Here is a 19,033-nt window from a genome sequence, read left to right as displayed (position 1 = left end):
ACCAATCTCCCAAACTCCTTTCATCTTGCAAAATTGAAACTCTGTACCCAGTAAACAACAACTCCTCTTTCTCCCTCCCCCCAGATTCCTCCCTCCAACCACCATTCCACTTTCTGGCTCTATGAATTTGACTCTAGACACCTCATATAAGTGGAATCATACAGTATTTGTCTTTTTGTGACTGGCTTATTCCACTTAGCTAATGTTGTCAGTGTTCATCCATGTTTCTCATTCTTTTCTGAACCCTTAACACCAAAAATCGAAATCTCATGGCCTTCTATATGCAGATTTGGACTTTCAGTATGAGTCAATCATGACTAAGCCAAGCAAATAAATCAAAGCCCCAGGTAGTTGTAGAAAACGCTTCCTCAGACTCCACAGGCTCCCCTCTGAGATTCAAGTAGGTTCCACTCTAACCCACTGGGTGGGAGTCAGTACTTTAGATCGTTCCCAGCTCCTTCATTTAGAGAAATTATATACAGTGTTTAAAACAAGAGAATGCTCGGCCCACCCGTTATAATAACAAAGGCATGAGAGAATAGGGCCCCATGCTGATCTTCACCACTCACTTCACCTTGGGCAAATCTTTAAGCTTCTGGACTTCATGTTCCTCCTCTGCAAAATGGAGATATTAAAAATCTCCACCCTGCTGCCCTCACAGAGTTGCTTTGACCATCAAATGAAATAACATATGAGAATGTACTTTGTCCTATCTATTGTGGTCAAAGTCATTCCTTTTGGTTTTTTATGTCTAGGGAGTTCCGTGGAACCAGGCACCGAAGAAAAAAGTTTAATCAGTGATAAAACAGCCGAATGGATTGCGGAGGATGATGATGACGTGTTTGTGGCTTCACGCACAACTGAAGATTTATTTACTGTGATACACAGGTCTGCACCAGTTTCCTTAATTCTAATTGCAATTGCCTTCCCTTTTTGTACTGAAAGAAAAACTGCTATTCCACATTGAAATCCTAATTGTAAAAGAAAAAAAAATTAAAAGTAAGAAAAAACTGCTACCTCTAAGCAGCCATTAGAATTGCACCTGGAGGCTAAGTTCAGATACCCACATATGTGAGCGCAGTCCAGGGCCTCGCATCTCAAATTCACTGATGTCGTTGGGTAAAGTGGAGGAAGGGAGGGGAGAGGAGGACCAGGTGCCGAGTGAGAGGCCCCTCGTCTCCTAGCAACCACTTGGCCTATTGTGGCTCCATCTGCTCTCTCTTAGCTCTGTCTATAGTCAGAGACATTTAACCCTTCACAGAATTCCTTGTACCAAAAAAAATCCCATCAAGAGGTGAAGTGGGGCACCAGGCAGCATATTAAAACAGGAACTTAGGCAAAGAGGAACAAGATGGGGACCAGTTATTGGACAGGATTACAAGGCAGGGTTTCAGTGACAAGAAAACTGGGAAGAGTCTTATTATTGGAGCTAGACCACCAGTCCAGAACAGGATCAGTCCCCAGGCTGTCCTGATTCAGAGTCACTGAGCTACTAGCCTTGACTCCTGAAATTCGTCCTTGGTCCCAGAACCTGGGCAGGACTGAGGCTACAGGCACAGGACAAGTGACTCCAGCTGGGGGCATTGAAAGGAATGTGGGGACGGGAGGGCCCAAGAAGGGTCTCTGAGGATTTAGAGGTGAGAGAGAGAGAAAGCAGATCAATACAGCTGCTTAAAGGGCTGCCGCCTGGATTATGTCACAGGCATGGGGGCCTGTGAAGCACTGGTAAATGTCTGCTGCATGAACTCACTCAAACCAAACTTTCTCTTATCTAGGTCCAAAAGGAAGCTGCTCGGCTGGAAGGAACCTGGTGAGGCCTTTGTGGGTGGCAGAACAAGTTCCCACTCACCAATAAAGAACACAGCTGAGTCTCCAATCAGTGAGTCTACCGCCACCACAGGGTCAGGCAGCAGTGCCAACCTAGATGCTGGCAGAAATGATGATTTCAAGGCCTTGCTACAGAAGAAGGGAAGTAAGGCAACTCCAAGGTCTCGTCCCTCAGCAGCTGAACTGCTGAAGACCACTAACCCACTGGCTCGGAGAATTATTGCACAATTTTCAAAAGACTATGAAACCACCGATAACCCCAGTACCTAAGCCCTGGGCTCAACAAGCAGGATTTACTTACTAAACTTGACTAGAGAAGGGGGAAGAGAAAGGGTCTTTAAACAGAACCGTGGGAATAACAACAGAGCCTACATTTCTTTTACATTAACTCACATTCTGGACAGCAGGAGAGAGGCTACTTCATCTAGAGCTAAAATCATCTGGCACTTAATCATCTTCAGACATTTTTATGTTTTCATACTTATAAGCTTGTCATGCCTGACTACCGAGTTTCTTCTTACTTTCCCCCAGTGGTGTGCACTAACTAAGAAGAAATTTTGAGATGCCAGGGCATATGTGCCACTTTTTCAATTCAATAACCCGGCTGCTCCATCCCTGGCTCCTGTCACTGAGGAGTGCAGTGTGAGAGCAGATTGGAGGCTGCCAAACCTGGGGGGCATAGGATGCCATTGCTCATTATTCACTTTCCTAGGGAGGCTCTGATGGCCCTGTGTGCAAACACAGAAAGACTCTGATGCCTCCTCAACCACAGTTTAGCTTTCCTCTGCACTTGCGAGAGGTTTGCAGGGTGCACTTATTTCGGCATGGGGTTGATTGGATGGCTTTTGTGGTGCAGAATATGACTGTGACTCCATCCTGAAACTTAATGCCTTTTTCAGTTTGATTGTCTACACGGAGATCAGGGTGATAAGTTTCAATAAACATATAGACATCCCCCGCCCCCCTCGCAACTCCCATTAGCTAGAAAAGACCAGGACTGGGTTGCTTTGAATGAACCAAGTTTAACCAACAAACAAGACAGCCATTTGTTCACTCAGATCTAGCCTCACAAGTGCACCTTGAGATCCTCCATATGTCTGTCAACAGCGATAGCCAGGATCTGTGCCCAGCTCATGCTGCATTCTAAAAACTCTCATTTCATTTGCATATAACATTCATTACAGGAAGTAATTAACTGAAGGAACAGCGTCATCAAAGGCTCAAGGAGAATAGAAAGTAAGTGCATCTTCCCCCCACCAGTCAATTCAGATTGTGGTTTGTGGTGATTTGGTTTTGTTTAAAGGAAGTCCGACTCTGTTCCAAAAACCAAGAACATATAAACTAAAAGGATCTATCCAAAATCTAAAAGTCAGTCTTGCCAGTTGCTATGGCCCATAATGCACACACACCACACACACACACACAAAAGGGCTACTTTTTGCCATTTAGGTTCTGTGTTTAACCAGCTTTCAATTAACCTTGCTGGGGGAGAGCATAAGAACCTGGGTAAATAGCATACTGAAAGAGCTTCAGAATAATCATTGTGACCCCTCCCTGCCCCCACCCCCCACGAAGCTTATAGGCACTAACTATTCTTGTCAGCTCAATTTTCTAAGCAGAGCAAGAGCAGTGATTCATTTGATTTTTGTATGCCTGATTTCTGGGAGGTTGAGGAGGAAGACAAAGCATTGAGCAAAGAAAACCTGCTGACCAATGATGGAAAGTTAATTGTCTACTGTCTTCAAGAGGCAAAAAGAACAGTGGAATGAAATTGTAGCCTGCTTCACAAAGAGAGTTCCCCAGCCCCTTCCTACTTCACTCCCCACCCAATAGATTCAATGGTCAACCTCCTGGAGGATGCAGTAAGAGTTCCAGAGACAAGCAGTTCTCAACTTTGATAGGTTATATTGCCCAATGAGAAGCCACCTCTTAGCTCAACTGCCCACACTCCAGCTGGACAGAGCAGCTGAAAAACCACACTAAGGACTGAGAAAACTTGGGCCTCTCACAAGAGAAGCCCTAGGCCTAGGCCCTTTGTGGTTATAGTTCTGAATCTGAGACTTCTGGAAACAGGCCAGGCCCACCAACTCCCTTGCAACCAGCACTTTGACACTTAAAATAATAAACAACAAGGCCCAGTTGTTTTTGAAAGTACTAGAACTACTTGGTGTGAAAGTCTTAACCAAATTCGAAATTTCAGGGATTTTGCCTGAAATGAAATCAATTCATCCCTGGCCTCAGTTTATATATGAATGCCACCTTTGTCTGCTCCAGACTTAGAATTCCAAAAAACAAACATTTTCCTCTGTAGTAACTGAAGGAGCGTTTATGCTTTTGCTTAGCAAAAGTGAAAGGACACCAGGGTCTGCTCCTTGGGAACCATTATGACTGGTTGAACGTTAAAGCTGAGTATGGGACTCACATAGTATAGGCCTTGTTACTTCTGTTGACTTTCCTGGAAGTTTCTTGTTTACTACTTCTAACGGGTTTTGCCTCTCCCCTCACCTTGCTACCTCTGGAGGTTTTCCCAAAAGATTCTGAAGCTGAATGCTCAGACACCTTTATGTTTGTCAATTACCTTTAGTCTTGCTTTCCTCTACAATACTCTATATGCCTGGAATTCTTAGAATATCTTCTACATCATCACTGTGGCCCACCCAGTGGTGTTCCCATTAGCACAAGAGGATTTGGGGCAGAAATCATATGGTCAGAGAGGACATTTAAGACTGGAAGTATTCATTTAATTTTTCAAATTAATTTTTTGTAAAGATGGGAGTCTTGCTATGTTGCCCATGCTGGTCTTGAACTCCTGGGCTCAAGCGATCCTCTTGCCTTGGCCTCCCAAAGTGCTGGCATTAAAGGGGTAAGCCACCGTGCCTGGCCTCATTTAATATTTTGCAACAGGTAAACATAGTCCCAAATAAACAACCAAACTGTAAAACTTCTACTAATAACTAATTAACAGAACACCAAGCATATTCCCCACTCCTAACACTCAACCTCTCTCCTACCTTTGATTATCATAACACCACTCTCTCTCCCACCCAGGCACTTACCACAATGTTTGTTGCCTTCTGCACTTGCTCTGCTGAGACTGGAGAAGAGAGGCTGAAAGCCCCTCTCAGAAAGGCTTACAGAGAATCCAGCACTAATTCGATTACTAGTACAAATAATAATGATAATGATTTTTGAAGGTGGAATAGACAAGAGATTTGAGTGAAATTAAGTTGGCCCTAGGAGGTCAGCTTCCATTTCAAGTTGTCCCTATCCTCTTTTTTCCTCCCCATTCCAATCAGTAGCAACAGATGGCTCTGCTAGCCTGACTTTGATCTAGTCACCATCCCCAGGGGAGGAGGTTAACTGTTAACCAAGGATGCTTTGCATTTGGTGGGTAGTCAGTACATGTTTTTGAGGATAGTTATTAATAGTACAATAGCAAGCTTTGCTGGTATCTCCTCTCCTCATCCTGCACTACTTGGCCTGCCTCAGCTCCTGACTGGGCCTCCCCCACCGGCCCCAACTTATCCCTCAGTCCCAAATCCCATGAACTGCATCCCTAGCACAACTCACCCATAAAGGAAGCGAGACAACAGGAAGCAAAATAAATAATTTTAGCTTAATGAACACAAACTGACCAGTTGATCTGGATAAATTACCTTGAACGTGCAGACAGAGGAGATCCTACCAGGCTCTCCTAACGAACATTGCACCTGACATCCAGTGTAACTATCTGGACAACACAGACCCGATTGCAGTCTCTCTGTACCTGTCAGTCTGAGCAGATCTGTCCATGCACCTGCCCTCTTCCTCATCAATGAACAAGTCGGGAAAAAGATGAGTTCACGCTCAGTGCTCTGTTCCTCACTCATTCCGCCTTTCATTATCAAGTCTGTGACACAATGGTGAGCTTTCGCTTTAATATGATTTGCTAGGGCCAGGACTAGGGTGAGGTGAGTGAGGCGCCTAGGGCGCAAAATTCAAAGAGGTGCCCACTCTCAGGGCCATGCAAGTGCCTTACCCTCGTCCCAGCCCTGTGATTTGCACTCTTTAAAGTAATATCAGTTTATCTTCTTCCTATGAACAAGTATAGTCCTTCTGATTTGGGGTGGGGGGTTAACTCCCTATCTCTTGTTGCACCAAATATTTTATTGCTACCTATTTTTCCATTGCTGTAAGTCTTTGTGTGCCTATACATTAAAGAATCTTTAGTAGTGTTAATGTCGGAAAACATAGTTGATTTCTAAGTAATATGCTCCAGGTGGCAATTTAACACCCATTTCAGCAGGGATGCTCCCAGGGCCAGCCCTTCAACAAAAGAGTGACTGAGTTGGAGGTCTGTCACCAGGATCCTCCCTCTCCTCTTTCTGCTCCATTCTCCCAAACCTCGCTTCCCAGCACCAACTCTCCTCAGTGCCTCCTACTTCCTTCTCCTCCTAAGAAAAACATGCTCTCAGGAAAGGGATAAATTCATTTACTTTGAGATTATAAGGCTTAATGCTACCTCTTTTGAGGGTCAGTTGCATTTTAACAAGGGAAAAGCCTTAAGCCAAAGGAATGAAGTTCTACTTGCAGAATGTTAGGCATCAACTAGTGGTAGAAGTGTATTTTTCACCACGGAAAGGCCAAATTCCCTGATGCCTAACTCCAGAGTATAGAAAATATCTTAATTGCCTGGAATCATTTGAGTTACTAGCGGATGGTCAATTAAATTGTCCTGATACCCAATGCTATTCAATATGGTTACTACCAAGGGACTCTCAGAAATGGCTACTAAAAGCCACTGAGAAGGTCTAGATCATTCATATTGTACATTGACATTTTTACATAAATGGAATTAATACTACTTACCATTTGAGTAAAGAACACAAGGATTTAAAGAGTCTGTGAAAATATGTCCTGTTTGTGAAAGGTGAAACTGTCCAATCCATGTCCCGTCAATGTCAGTTGTCCAGTATTGGTGGTGATTATTAAACTTATTGGAGGTACAACTTTACCTCCAATAAGCTTACCTTTACAAGCTTCTGCTTTCCCTGCTTCATCTCTGTTATGGGCTATCAGTCCAGCTTGGTGTGAAAATGAGACTATATCTATACCAGAGCCCCCAGTCCTCTCAAAGCCTTTGCATGTATTTCAGCTACAAGTGACAAGGATATTAGGGATTTAAAAGGACAAGAGAGTGGGAAAGAGGTATAAGGAAGTGCCTTTGTCAAAATGCAGCAAAAAGTATAATGATATAAACATAATATGAAATAAGCAAAGTTTTAGAATACTTTGAAACAGATTTATAGAGGAATACATAGTAAATAGTTATAGACACACATTTGGGGCGTTTTTAATAAGATTAGCAAGAAGACATTTGCATGAGTAATGAACAATGTGAAACGGGCATTATACTTTTGTTCAGTAAAGCCCAAAATCTAGGCCAATCGTTCTCAAAGTGCAGTTCCAGGAGCAGCAACAGCAGCATCCCTGGAGAGAGAGAGAGAGAGAGAGAGAGAGAGTGAGAGAGTGTGCACGCGCGCATTCCAGTGATGTTACTCCTTCAAGCCCCTGAATCACTATAGCCACCACTCTCCAACTGATTCCAACCTTTACCATTATTTTGGCTCTCATCATAATGACCAGTCTCTGGCCAAGAGGTGTATATTGTTATTTTGGTCAGGCACATGTTTGTTCGGTTTTAAGAAATTATCAGATTGAGAAGTCTCATGTTTTATGGGACTCTGGTGCATATGCTCAAAAAAAAAAAAAAAAAAGAGAACTTATCATATTGGATCAACAAATTGCTCAACCTACAAAATCTTTGATTTGACTTAGCCAGCACATCTGGCCTGCTTTGGGTTTAAAAAAAAAAAAAAAAGATTTTTTAAACTCACAAATGGAAAAAAAAGGAAAGGTGTTAGGTTTGTTTGGTATTGCCAGCTCTTAAATACCTGTCTTCACCATGATGGCTGTTCTCCAGTAAGGCTCTGGCAGAAGTAGATTTGATTTTAAGATATTTGCCTAAATAGTGGAATTTGATAGCAACGAACTCCAAAACAAAATCTGAACTGGAACAACTAGTTAACCCCTCTCAGCCTCTTTGTAATGCCAAGCTTTATAGACATTTATTCCTTAGGTGGTCTTGAGCTTTTTCTAACATCCAATTTTATAAAACGTTATGCATGCAAACGCAGCATTGTGCTCATTGTACAAGTCACCTCAAATTCATTCCTTCCCCCATGTGTATCATGGCGAAGAAGTATCAATATATGTGTGTTCTGAGGTCTTCTGATGAATTGTCAATTACAAACTTTTTCATTCATTTTTAAATGAGATATATTTACCCCGGCTAGTGGTTAAAATTTTATTCTTTTTATTATATTTCATTGCTACTTTTTTCTACTGACCCCAAAGCTTACTTTGGGGAATACTTCTTATTTCTAGATTGTTGTATTTATCTTATTTCTATATTTATCTGCAGTCTTGGAATGTTAGAGCTGAAAGGGACCAACCTCTCTCATTTCACTCATGAGGAAGCTGAGGCCCAGAAAGTTCAAATAACTTATATACAAGGTCACACAGTGAGTCAGCTGTGGGGCCCAGCCTCAATTCCAGGTCTCCTGCCCTTGGGTCCAGTGTGGTTTCATTTAAAGCACTACAATTTATAGAAGACCCACAGCTGGCTTCTACTTTTATGACACATGAATTTCCCAGGTATTACAATGAACTAATATATGTGCTTTAAGGGAAAGTATTCAAGAGTTCTTTAATTCATTAATCCAAAGACAAATTGGATTTTCAGGTTAGAAATATTAGTTTCCCTCCAAATTCGATATGTGTACCCTACTTAGTACAATGGATGTTTTCCCTAAAAGTTGTGTGAAAAATGAATTTTTTATATATCAAGTATCATTTTTTCATAGGTAAACTTCCTATATAAGGGAACCTTCTGGTGACTTCTTTTTGAAAAACTGAGATTCCTCTTGTCATTTTCCCATAGTGTCTCTACTTTTTTTAGTGCAAACTTTGGTATTTGGTGTTTATTTAAAAGTAGGGTACAACCCAACCAATATTAGCTTTCCCAGAATCTACTTTAGCCTTCCCTTCTTTTTTTTTTTTCTTTTTTTTTTTGAGACGGAGTCTCCCTCTGTCGCCCAGGCTGGAGTGCAGTGGCGCGATCTCGGCTCACTGCAAGCTCTGCCTCCCGGGTTCACGCCATTCTCCTGCCTCGGCCTCCTGAGTAGCTGGGACTACAGGCGCCCGCCACTACACCCGGCTAATTTTTTTGTATTTTTAGTAGAGAAGGTATTTCACCGTCTCGATCTCCTGACCTCGTGATCCGCCTGTCTCGGCCTCCCAAAGTGCTGGGATTACAGGCGTGAGCCACCGTAGCCTTCCCTTCTTAATCTTTATGAGAAATTTTCAGACTATTAAATGCTCATGAGATATTTAGTTGTGTTCTAGAAATTTCACCTGGCTTGATATTCTAGCAATCCCTGGGCTCAAATTCCAGCTCCATCTTACCAAACAATAACAGAATTCGCTAATCAGTACAAAGCTCCCCATGCAGTCTCTTTTCCAGAACATTCTTTGCCTAATGTTCCTTAGTGTTGCTGTCTCTTTAGTTGGGGCCTCCTTCCTTAGTACATGCATACCTTACTATTCTGTGGAATTGCAAGCTGTGCATCTTTTAGAAGCACACTAGTCAAACTGATTGGCATTTCCGTTTATTTTCCATTATTCCCTTGTTTCTCCTGGACCTCCTCTGGTTTCTCTTTTCGAGGATGCTCAGAGGCTTCTCACCAGAAATTGGTGAGATTTCCCCCATCATCTAGATAGGAGATTGACAAATTCTGTAAAGGTTGAGACAGTGACTATTTTAGGCTTTGTGGGCTACATGTGTTCTCTGTAGCACATTCTTCTTTGTTGTTGCTGTTTGTTCATTCGTTCATTTTGCAACCTTTGGATAATGTAAACCACTGTTTTTTCTTTTTTTTTTTTTTTTTTTTTTGAGATGGAGTCTCCCTCAGCCAGGCTGGAGGGCAATGGTGCAATCTTGGCTCATTACAACCTCTGCCTCCCGGGTTCAGGCGATTCTCCTGCCTCAGCTTCCCGGGTAGCTGGGACTACAGGCGCGTGCCACCATGCCCAGCTTTTTTTTTTTTTTTTTTTTTTTTTTTTTTGGTATTTTTAGTAGAGGTGGAGTTTCACCATATTGGCCAGGATGTTCTCGATCTCCTAACCTTGTGATCCGCCTGCCTCGGCCTCCCAAAGTGCTGGAATTACAGGCGTGAGCTACCGCGCCCTGCCAATGTAAACCTTTCTTAGCTCATGGGCTATGCAAAGCCTTAGGCTGACGCCTGATCCAGACTGCCTTCTGGGACAAGCATTTCTGTGAACTGCCCCATTTGATAACTGAGTTGTGCAGTAGCTGATGTGGTTTATTGCCTTCCCATCTACTGCATTGTCAGACCAGTCTGACTGCACAGGGGCAGGTGGAGGGGGGCTGCATATGCCAACCATTACTCTTCAATCGAGTGTCCTTTATGAGCTCTCTCTCTCTCTCTCTCTCATTACTGACTACCTCAGTGTAGAAACCCTCATTTTTTTTCCCCAGATCTATCCTTGTTACCCAATGTGCCTCTGCTTCCCTCGGTTTAGGGTAAACTGGAAGGAGAGAATTTCTGAGTTCTCTTACTTATTTTGTTCCATAACTTCTCCCCCAAATATGTGGTTGGGGACCCCCACCCTGGTCCACCCTGTCCTGCCTTATACTAGTATCATGAGTTTAGGGCTATCGTTGGAAAGTCTGGCAGCCCAGGCCGTAGGATTCCAGTTCAGCCTACGATTTCCTAGGGAAATCACCAGGTTCCAAAGGCTGGTTTTTAAACCTGGAATATCCATGTATCCATTTCCTAATGCAGTTTTGACCTGTTCTGGACAGAGCACTCAGCCCTAGTGAGAAAACCAATGAGGTGCAGAAGATATTCTGTGCCCACAGTTTTCCCTGCCTTCTGGACCCTCGGCCCCTGGGATGGGCTCCTTGGGATTGCCCATGCAACAACACAGCCACGAGACATTCAGCACACCACCTCCTCCTGTGTTTTGAACCTCTAAATGGATTCTGTCCTAAAGCTTCTTCACGTCTCTCTCCATCCTGTTCCCATCTCCAACTCTCATGCTTCTTGGGAGTCTGAAGCTCAGATTCACATTTTCACATTTTCTCATATAAACGTTGTGGTTATAGAATGGATGACATGTATGTGTCTGTGTGAGTTTGGGTTCTCAACCTGGACTGTGAGGGCTAATAAATTCACAAATCACACCATACATGTGCACATGCACGCGCGCGCGCACACACACACACACACACACACACACACACACACACACAGTCCAGCACCCTCATCGGTTCTCTGGCTTAGGTCCAGATCTGATGAGACTGGTCAAGAAAGGGATGGTGGGGGCTCCTGAAGCATTTGCCCTTTCTTGCCTCTTGAAACTTTCTTTCCACTGGCAATTCAAAACAGGCTGACATACAGAGGGCTAGCACTCTAATTTGATGTGGACTCAGTCATTCAGACCTAGCTCTCAGGCTGCAGCTTTTCCTAGAGCAGCAAATTGCTTCTTAAAATCTTTAGCTTGATTTCTGTCATTTGAGCCCAGGGATCTACCCACTTACTGAAATCTAAATTTTTGAAAATCAGTGATGCAAATAATTTTCAGGACTTCCCTATTTAAAAGCATCCATGAAACAGTTCCTTTATGCCTTCTGTTTAGGATTTCCAGAATTAGGAAGGGAAACCAGGCTTGTGCCTTGGATCCAAAAGCAGCAAAAATACTACACTTGCCAAAAGCAAACTGAGGAATCAGCATTGGCCAGTCCTAGTATGCAGTCAGGAGGTGGACTTTTGTTAAGTTAGCCCTTACCATTTAGTACTTACTGAGTGCCAACAATGCACTTAGAAAAATAAAGGAGACAAGAATTTACAGACCAATACCGTAAACTGGAAGGTACAGGTAAGACACATCTCCTAGAGCTGAGAATGTGTCCCTAACATTTCAAGAAGCAGCAGAAAGTAGGAGAGATCATGATCCCAGTCTTTTTAGGATTCCAACACAAAATGGAAGGGAGCCCTCTGTGGAGTGACATTACAAAGGGTTTTTCTTGTCTTTCTCTAAAATTTAAAAAAAAAAAAAAAAAAAAAAAAAGGCATTCCTTACTGGCTTGCTACCAGCAATTGAACTGTATTCTTTATATAGCTAGAGCTGTTTGTGTCTTCTTAAAATAAACTTTTTCTGTTAAAATCATTTTCTGTTGCACCCTCTGGTTTTCATTGTAGCAATGATACCTTTATTCAGACACTCCGCCCAGTTTGTGAGCATGTTTAACCATCCACACGAGTATGGGGCCCACACACATTGGATTTGATGCTCACGAACCTGAGAGCTCAAAACAGCTATGTGGCACAGAATGTCTTGCAGAAACCTGGCCCACTGAGCCATGGGCCTAAAGGCAGGTAACCCATGTTCTGGGACTTCATTTCTGGGATTCGAGTCCAGCCGTTCCTGGAGTCAACAAGGGGGAGTGGGCAGCCATCACCAGGCCCTGAGGGGAGGAGGCAGCCCTAGCAACTATCCCCAGGGCAAAAACTCCCTCTCTGTTCTCTAGCTCAATAAAGTCACCCAGCAAGGCAGACCAGAGTGAGTCTGGGCTGGGAGCAAAAAATCCCAGACCAAATGTGGTCCAGATCATTTCCATCCCTCAAGAAGGGTATGGTCCCACCATGCAGATGGTGACAGCCATATTTGAGAGTCAAATCTCATCAAAAGAAGAAAGGAACTTTGTTATCTATTCCCAACTGTCCCAGGCCTCTAAGGCTGAGGCCCTTGTAGCCAGCATCCCTGTCTCCCCAGGCCCCTTACACCACCAGGCTGCTCTTCCAAAAGATAGACCAGAACTGGAAATAGCCAGAAAACCTACAAGGGAAGGGAGAGGGGCCAGGGCCACCCTCAGACAATAGTGTGTGTTTAAGTTGGAGATAAAGGTCAGAAAAGGAAGCTAGCTTGAGGTGGGCCTCATGGCAAGCAGTCCCTTGGTAGAACCCTACAGTTCAGGGTCTGGTGTTCACTCCAGCAGGTTCAGAACTCCTTTGTACCTGTCTTAGTTCATTTTCTGTTGCTATAACAGAATACCATAGACTGAGTAATTAATAAAGAAAAGAAATTCACTTATTTCTTACAGTTCTGGAGGCTGAAAAGTCCAAGGACATGTTTCTGGCATCTGGAGAGGGCCTTCTAACAGAGTGTGGGACATCACATGGCAAGAGAGCAAGAGCATGCCATCCTAGGTCTCTCTTCCTCCTATAAAGCCACCAGTTCATCATGCCTGCCCCCCCACCACCACCACCACCGATGACCAACACACAAATTTTGAAGGACACATTCAAACCACAGCAGTGCCACACCACCATACGCTGATGAAACTTTTAAGGGTTTACTCACACTAACCAAACTCACAAGACAGGTCCTGGTATGTTAATTAACAGAAGAGAGAATATACCTCTCAAACAAAGGTCATAAACAGGAGGGCTGCAGGCTGAATTGAATTCACATACATTGTCTAGAGTACACAGTGCTGTTTGTCAATTTTTAAAAATTTAGGGGGCCGGGCACGGTGGCTCATGCCTGTAATCCCAGCACTTTGTGAGGCCAAGGCAGTTGGATCACCTGAGGTCAGGAGTTCGAGACCAGCCTGACCAACAAGATGAAACCCCATCTCTACTAAAAATATAAAAATTAGCCGGGTGTGGTGGTAGGCACCTGTAGTCCCAGCTACTCGGGAGGCTGAGAGAGGAGAATTGCTTGAACCCGGGAGGCGGAGGTTGCAGCGAGCTGAGATCGCACCACAGCACTCCAGCCTGGGCAACAGAGCAAGACTCTGTCTCAAAAAAAAAAAAAAAAAATTTAAATGGAGCACAGTCTCTCCAATTTACCTCCCACCACTCCCTGTTGCGTCAAACCTAACCAGCTTCATTCCCTTATAGTATCTGTCAGGTCCCTGAAGGCATATGAGTTTTTGACCCTTACATTAAGTTGTCATCACAGGTTGAAGTCCCCAGGAAGCACACTCTTAGATGGAGTTTACTGTGTAGGATGTTTACTAGGGAATGCCCTAGGGATCAACACCTGTGGAAGAGAAAGGAAGGAAACAAGATTAGACAGGAGGCAGCTGGGCAAAGTGGCTCACACCTGTAATCAATCCCAGCACTTTGGGAGGCCGAGGCAGGCGGATCACCTGAGGTCAGGAGTTCAAGACCAGCCTGGACAACATGGCGAAACCCCATCTCTACTAAAAATACAAAAATTAGCCACATGTGGTGGTGTGCACCTGTAGTCCCAGCTACTCGAGAGGCTGAGGTATGAGAACTGAACCCAGGAGGCAGAGTTCCAGTAAACCAAGATTGCACCACTGCACTCCAGCCTGGGTGACTCAGCAAGACTCCATCTCAAAAAAAAAAAAAAAAAAAAAAAAAAAAATAGGAGGAGAAAAGAGCAGCAATGCAGGTGTTGCAAAGCTTCTGCTCACTCAGTGGCTGGCTCTGGCATTCACATGACCTGTCCATTGTCCTACATTGGGCCAAAGGGCAGTCCTTCATATCCCCGCTTCAATAAGTCACTGGCTCTGGGCCACGCCATGAAGGGCTTGACCTTGGGTGAGATGTCTGTCTCAAGCTGAGGCAATCCCTGAAGGAACTGATGGCTGAAGAAGGCTCTTGGCTGACAGCACTTTTAGCAGCTGGCAGTAAATCCTTCCTTGAAGGGGGATCTCGGTGACACAGTTCTGTGTCCATCACAGGTGTCTTTCTCCCATGAATAGTGCAAGCAAAACACTTACAAATCCTTATTCTGATTCCACCCCCACCTTTCTTTTTTTGAGACAGGGTCTTGCTCTGTTACCCAAACTGGAATGCGGTGGCACAATCACTGCTCACTGCAACCTCGAACTTCTGGGCTCAAGCAATCCTCTCTCTTCAGCTTCCTGAATAGCTGGGACCATAGGCATGCACCACTACACCTGGCTAATTTTTAAATTGTTTTGTAGAGACAGTCTTGCTATATTGCACAGGCTGGTCTCAAACTCCTCGGCCCAAGTGATCCTCCTGCCTCAGCCTCCCAACGTGCTAAGATTACAGGCGTAAGCCACCACGCCCATCCCAATTCCCTCCCCCACTCCTTACTTAAGACCAATTACACTTCATTTTATTAGGTTTATAACTTTCTTCAATGTCACCATCTTAGGACACATGCTAGTAGACTTTAAATAGACTTCAGTGTTTCATAAGCCTCATTAGTGCCCATTAATAAACTCTCTCCAAGGACATGTCCTGTCACATATGCAAATGGCTAAATCAATCCATCATAAAATACCATGAATAAAATGTCGCTACCATCTATCAGGCACCCACAACGGGCCAGGCATTGTGTGCTCCCCCATCCATTTGTTTTATGCTTCCATTCAACAAATGTCTAATGAGCTCCTACAACATGCTGGGTGGCGCATTAGGATCTGAGGGTAGAGTAGTGACTGAGGGAGGCACAATGCCTGCCCTTATGGAGTTTACCATCCAGTGGAGCCACTGCTGAGACCAGTTCATACAGCATCTCTGGGAACCAGGACCAATGGACCTCATGTTTCTGTTATCTAAAGGTCACTACCCTGGCTATGAACTCCTCTGGTCAGCACTTACTTCATACTCTGCTCTGCTACCTAATCTTCCCTGCTCCTCTTCCTCCCACCGTTTTCAACTGTGGCTTCCTGGAACCCCAGTTCCAGGGTGTCTTAGTCCATTTTGTGTTGATAGAATATATGAGACTGGGTAATTTATAAAGAAAGGAAGTTTCTTTAGCTCACGGTTCTGCAGGCTGAGAAATTCAAAGAAATGGCCTTGGCTTCTAGCAAGGGCTTTTGTGCTGTGTCACAACATGGTGAAGAAGGTCCATGGGGAAGTGGATATGTGCAAAGAAGAGAAAACCTGAGGGGCATCCCGGCTTTATAACAACACACTGTCACAAGAACGGATTCATTCCTGAGAGAACTCATCCAGTCTCACCAGAGTGAGAACTTGCTACCACCAGATCAGCACCAAGCCATTCATGATGGAGCTGCTCCCATGACTCAAACACCTCCCACTAGCCCCACCTCCCAATATTTGGGGATCAAATTTCAACATGAGTTTTGGTGCAGACAAACAAACTACATCTAAATCATAATATTTCAACCCTGGGCTCCCCAAAACTAGTGTCCTTCTCACATACAACCTACAATCATTCTATCCCAATAGCCCCAAAAGTCTTAACTTGTTCCAGCACCAACATAAAAGTCCAGTCTCATCAGAGACTCAAGGCAAGTTCCTAACAGCTATAAGTCTGTAAAATAAAAAATCAAGTTATTGGCCAAGCATGGTGGTTCACGCCCGTAATCCCAGCATTTTGGGAGGCCAAGGCGGATGGATCACGAAGCCAGGAGATCAAGACCATCCTGGCTAACATGGTGAAACCCCGTCTCTACTAAAAATACAAAACAAAATTAGCCTGCTGTGGTGGTGGGTGCTTGTAGTCCCAGCTACTCAGGAGGCTGAGGTAGCAGAATGGCATGAACCCAGGAGGCGGAGCTTGCAGTGAGCCAAGATTGCACCACTGCACTCCAGCCTGGGCAACAGAGCAAGACTCCATCTCAACAACAACAAAAAAATCAAGTTATTTACCTCCAAGATACAATGGTTGTACAAGCATTGGGCAAACACACCCATTCCAAAAGAGAGAAATCGGACCCAAAAAGGGGGGTAACAGGCCCATACAAGTTCAAAATCCAGCAGGGCAGATATTAAATCTTAAAGCTCCAAACTAATCTTTTACTCCATGTACCACTTCTGATGTACACTGGTGCAAGGAGTGGGCTCCCAAGGCCTCAAGCAGCCCTGCCCTATGGCTTTGCTGAATACTACCCATGTGGCTGCTCTCACAGATTGGAGTTGAATGCCTGTGGCTTTTCCAGGCTGAGGTTGCACATTGCCAGTGGGTCTATAATTCTGGGGTCCCCATGGCAGCCCTACTCCCATAGGTCCACTAGGCATTGCCTCATGAGCACTTTCTGTGGAGGTTCTGCCCCTGCAGCAGACTTTTGCTTGGGCACCCAGGCTTTCCGATATATCCTCTGAAATCTAGGTGAAAGCTGCCAAGTCTCCATGGCTCTTGCATTCTGGGCTCTCACAGACTTAACACCACATGGAAGCCACCAAGGCTTATGGGTTGCACTCTCTGAAGTGATGGCCCAAGCAGTACCTGGGGCCACTGAGCTTCAGCCAGACTCAGAAACAATGTAGCAGGGATCTGAGGAGCAGTGTCCTGAGGAGGAGCAGGGGCAGCAGTGCTCAGGCCTTACCCCAGAAACCATTCTGTCCTCCTAGGCCTCCAGGCATATGATGGGAAAAGCAGCCTTGAAGATTTCTGAAATGCCTTCAGGGTCTTTTTCCCCATTGTCTTGACTTTAGCACCTGGCTCCTTTTGGTTTCCTGTCCTGAAAATGCTCTTTTCTTCTATGCCATTTGGCCAGGCTATGCATTTTCCAAATTTTTCTGCTGTGTTTCCCTTTTCTCCAGAAATTCACCATAAGCAGTTGGAAGTAACCATGCAGCAGCCTGAACATTTTGCTGCTTAGAAATTTCTTCCACCAGGTATTCTATTAAATTCCATCTTAGATGGAGCAGGGATCTCCTGCCCCTGCCAGTTCAATTCTGTAGTAAGCCTTCCACAGAGCCTTTGGGCATAGATGTAGTTCATCCAAGTTCTTTGTCAATTTAAGACAAGGATGGCCTTTACTCCAGTTTCCAATACGTTGTTCCTCATTTCCATCTGGAACCTCACCAGAATGGCCTTTACTGTCCATATTTCCATCAGCATTCTGGTTGGGACCATTTAACCAATCTCTGAAGGGTTCCAGACCTTCCATAGTGGTCTTGTCTAATAAGCCCTCACCAGAATCTTGTTTTTTCTAGCCTGCTCTTCCAAATTCTTCCAACCTCTGCCCATTACCCATTTCCAAAGCTGCTTCCACATTTTCAGGCATTTCTTATCACTAACACTTTACTTCTCAGTATCAATTTCCTGTCTTAGTCTGTTTTGTGTTGCTATAAAAGAATACTTGAGTTTTTCCGTCCACTCCCCCTCTCCCACCAGCACCACTTCAGCTGCACTGAGCTCGCTCCGAGCTCTGGGCTCCTGCTAATCTAGCACCACCATTGTCTCCCTTCAGCCACCATCATGATTATCTACTGGGACCTCATCAACGACGATGAGATGTTCTTCGACAGCTACAAGATCTGGGAGATCACAGACGGGCTGTGCCTGGAGGTGGAGGGGAAGATAGTCAGTAGGACAGAAGGTTACATTTTTGACTTGCTCATTGGTAGAAATGCCTCCGCTGAAGGCCCTGGGGGCAAAGGTACCGAAAGCACAGTAATCACTGGTGTCAATATTGTCATGAATCATCACCCGCAAGAAACAAGCTTCACAAAAGAAGCCTACAATAAGTGCATCAAAGATTACATGAAATCAATCAAAGGCAAACTGGAAGAACAAAGACCAAAAAGAGTAAAACCTTTTATGACAGGGGCTGCAGAACAAATCAAGCACATCCTTGCTAATTTCAAAAACTATGAGAAAACATGAATCCAGATGGTTGCTCTGTGGACTACCATGAGGATGGTGTGACCCAATATATGATTTTCTTTAAGGATGGCTTAGAAATGGAAAAATGTTAACAAATTTGGCAATTACTTTGGATCTATCACCTGTCATCATAACTGGCTTCTGTTTGTCATCCACACAACACCAGGACTTAAGACAAATGGGACTGATGAGGCTTATTTTGACTGATTTATTTGGAGTGGAGGCATTGTTTTTAAGAAAAACATGTCATGTAGGTTGTCTAAAAATAAAATGCATTTAAACTAAAAAAAAACAAAAAAAAAACACCTGAGACTGGGTAATTTAGAAAGACAATAGATTTCTTTATCTTGTGGTTCTGTAGGCTGAGAAGTTCAAGGGCATGGCCCTGGTTTCTGGCAAGGCCTTTTGTGCTGTATCACAACATAGTGGAAAAGGTCAAAGAGAAAGTGGACACGTGCAAAGAGGGGAAAACCTGAGTGGCATCCCGGCTTTA

At 44.2% G+C, this 19,033-nt stretch overlaps 2 protein-coding genes across 8 annotated transcripts in view; both read left to right on the top strand.

Moving 5' to 3' along the window:
* The window catches only part of NHSL2 (NHS like 2), a 241,104-nt gene extending 233,516 nt beyond the window's left edge, over positions 1-7,588 (top strand). For all 7 annotated transcript variants that reach the window (XM_037988918.2, XM_073013572.1, XM_007992062.3 and 4 more), the window contains 2 exons: positions 756-888; positions 1,776-7,588. In XM_037988918.2, coding sequence (XP_037844846.1) covers positions 756-888; positions 1,776-2,097 — 455 coding nt within the window. In that variant the 3' untranslated portion in view covers positions 2,098-7,588. The remainder of the gene's footprint in view (positions 1-755; positions 889-1,775) is intronic.
* A 10,544-nt stretch (positions 7,589-18,132) lies between these two features.
* Positions 18,133-18,713, top strand: LOC103232174 (TPT1-like protein). The gene is given in 2 exon segments (XM_007992065.3): positions 18,133-18,526; positions 18,529-18,713. Coding segments are annotated over 2 exon segments (498 nt in total). The 3' UTR covers positions 18,633-18,713.
* The last annotated feature ends 320 nt before the right edge of the window (positions 18,714-19,033 follow it).

This window comes from Chlorocebus sabaeus, chromosome X (genome assembly GCF_047675955.1).
Source record: "Chlorocebus sabaeus isolate Y175 chromosome X, mChlSab1.0.hap1, whole genome shotgun sequence".
NCBI classification, from domain to species: domain Eukaryota; kingdom Metazoa; phylum Chordata; class Mammalia; order Primates; family Cercopithecidae; genus Chlorocebus; species Chlorocebus sabaeus.
Note: the sequence above shows the minus strand (reverse complement) of the source record. Positions and strands in the feature narration are given on the sequence as shown.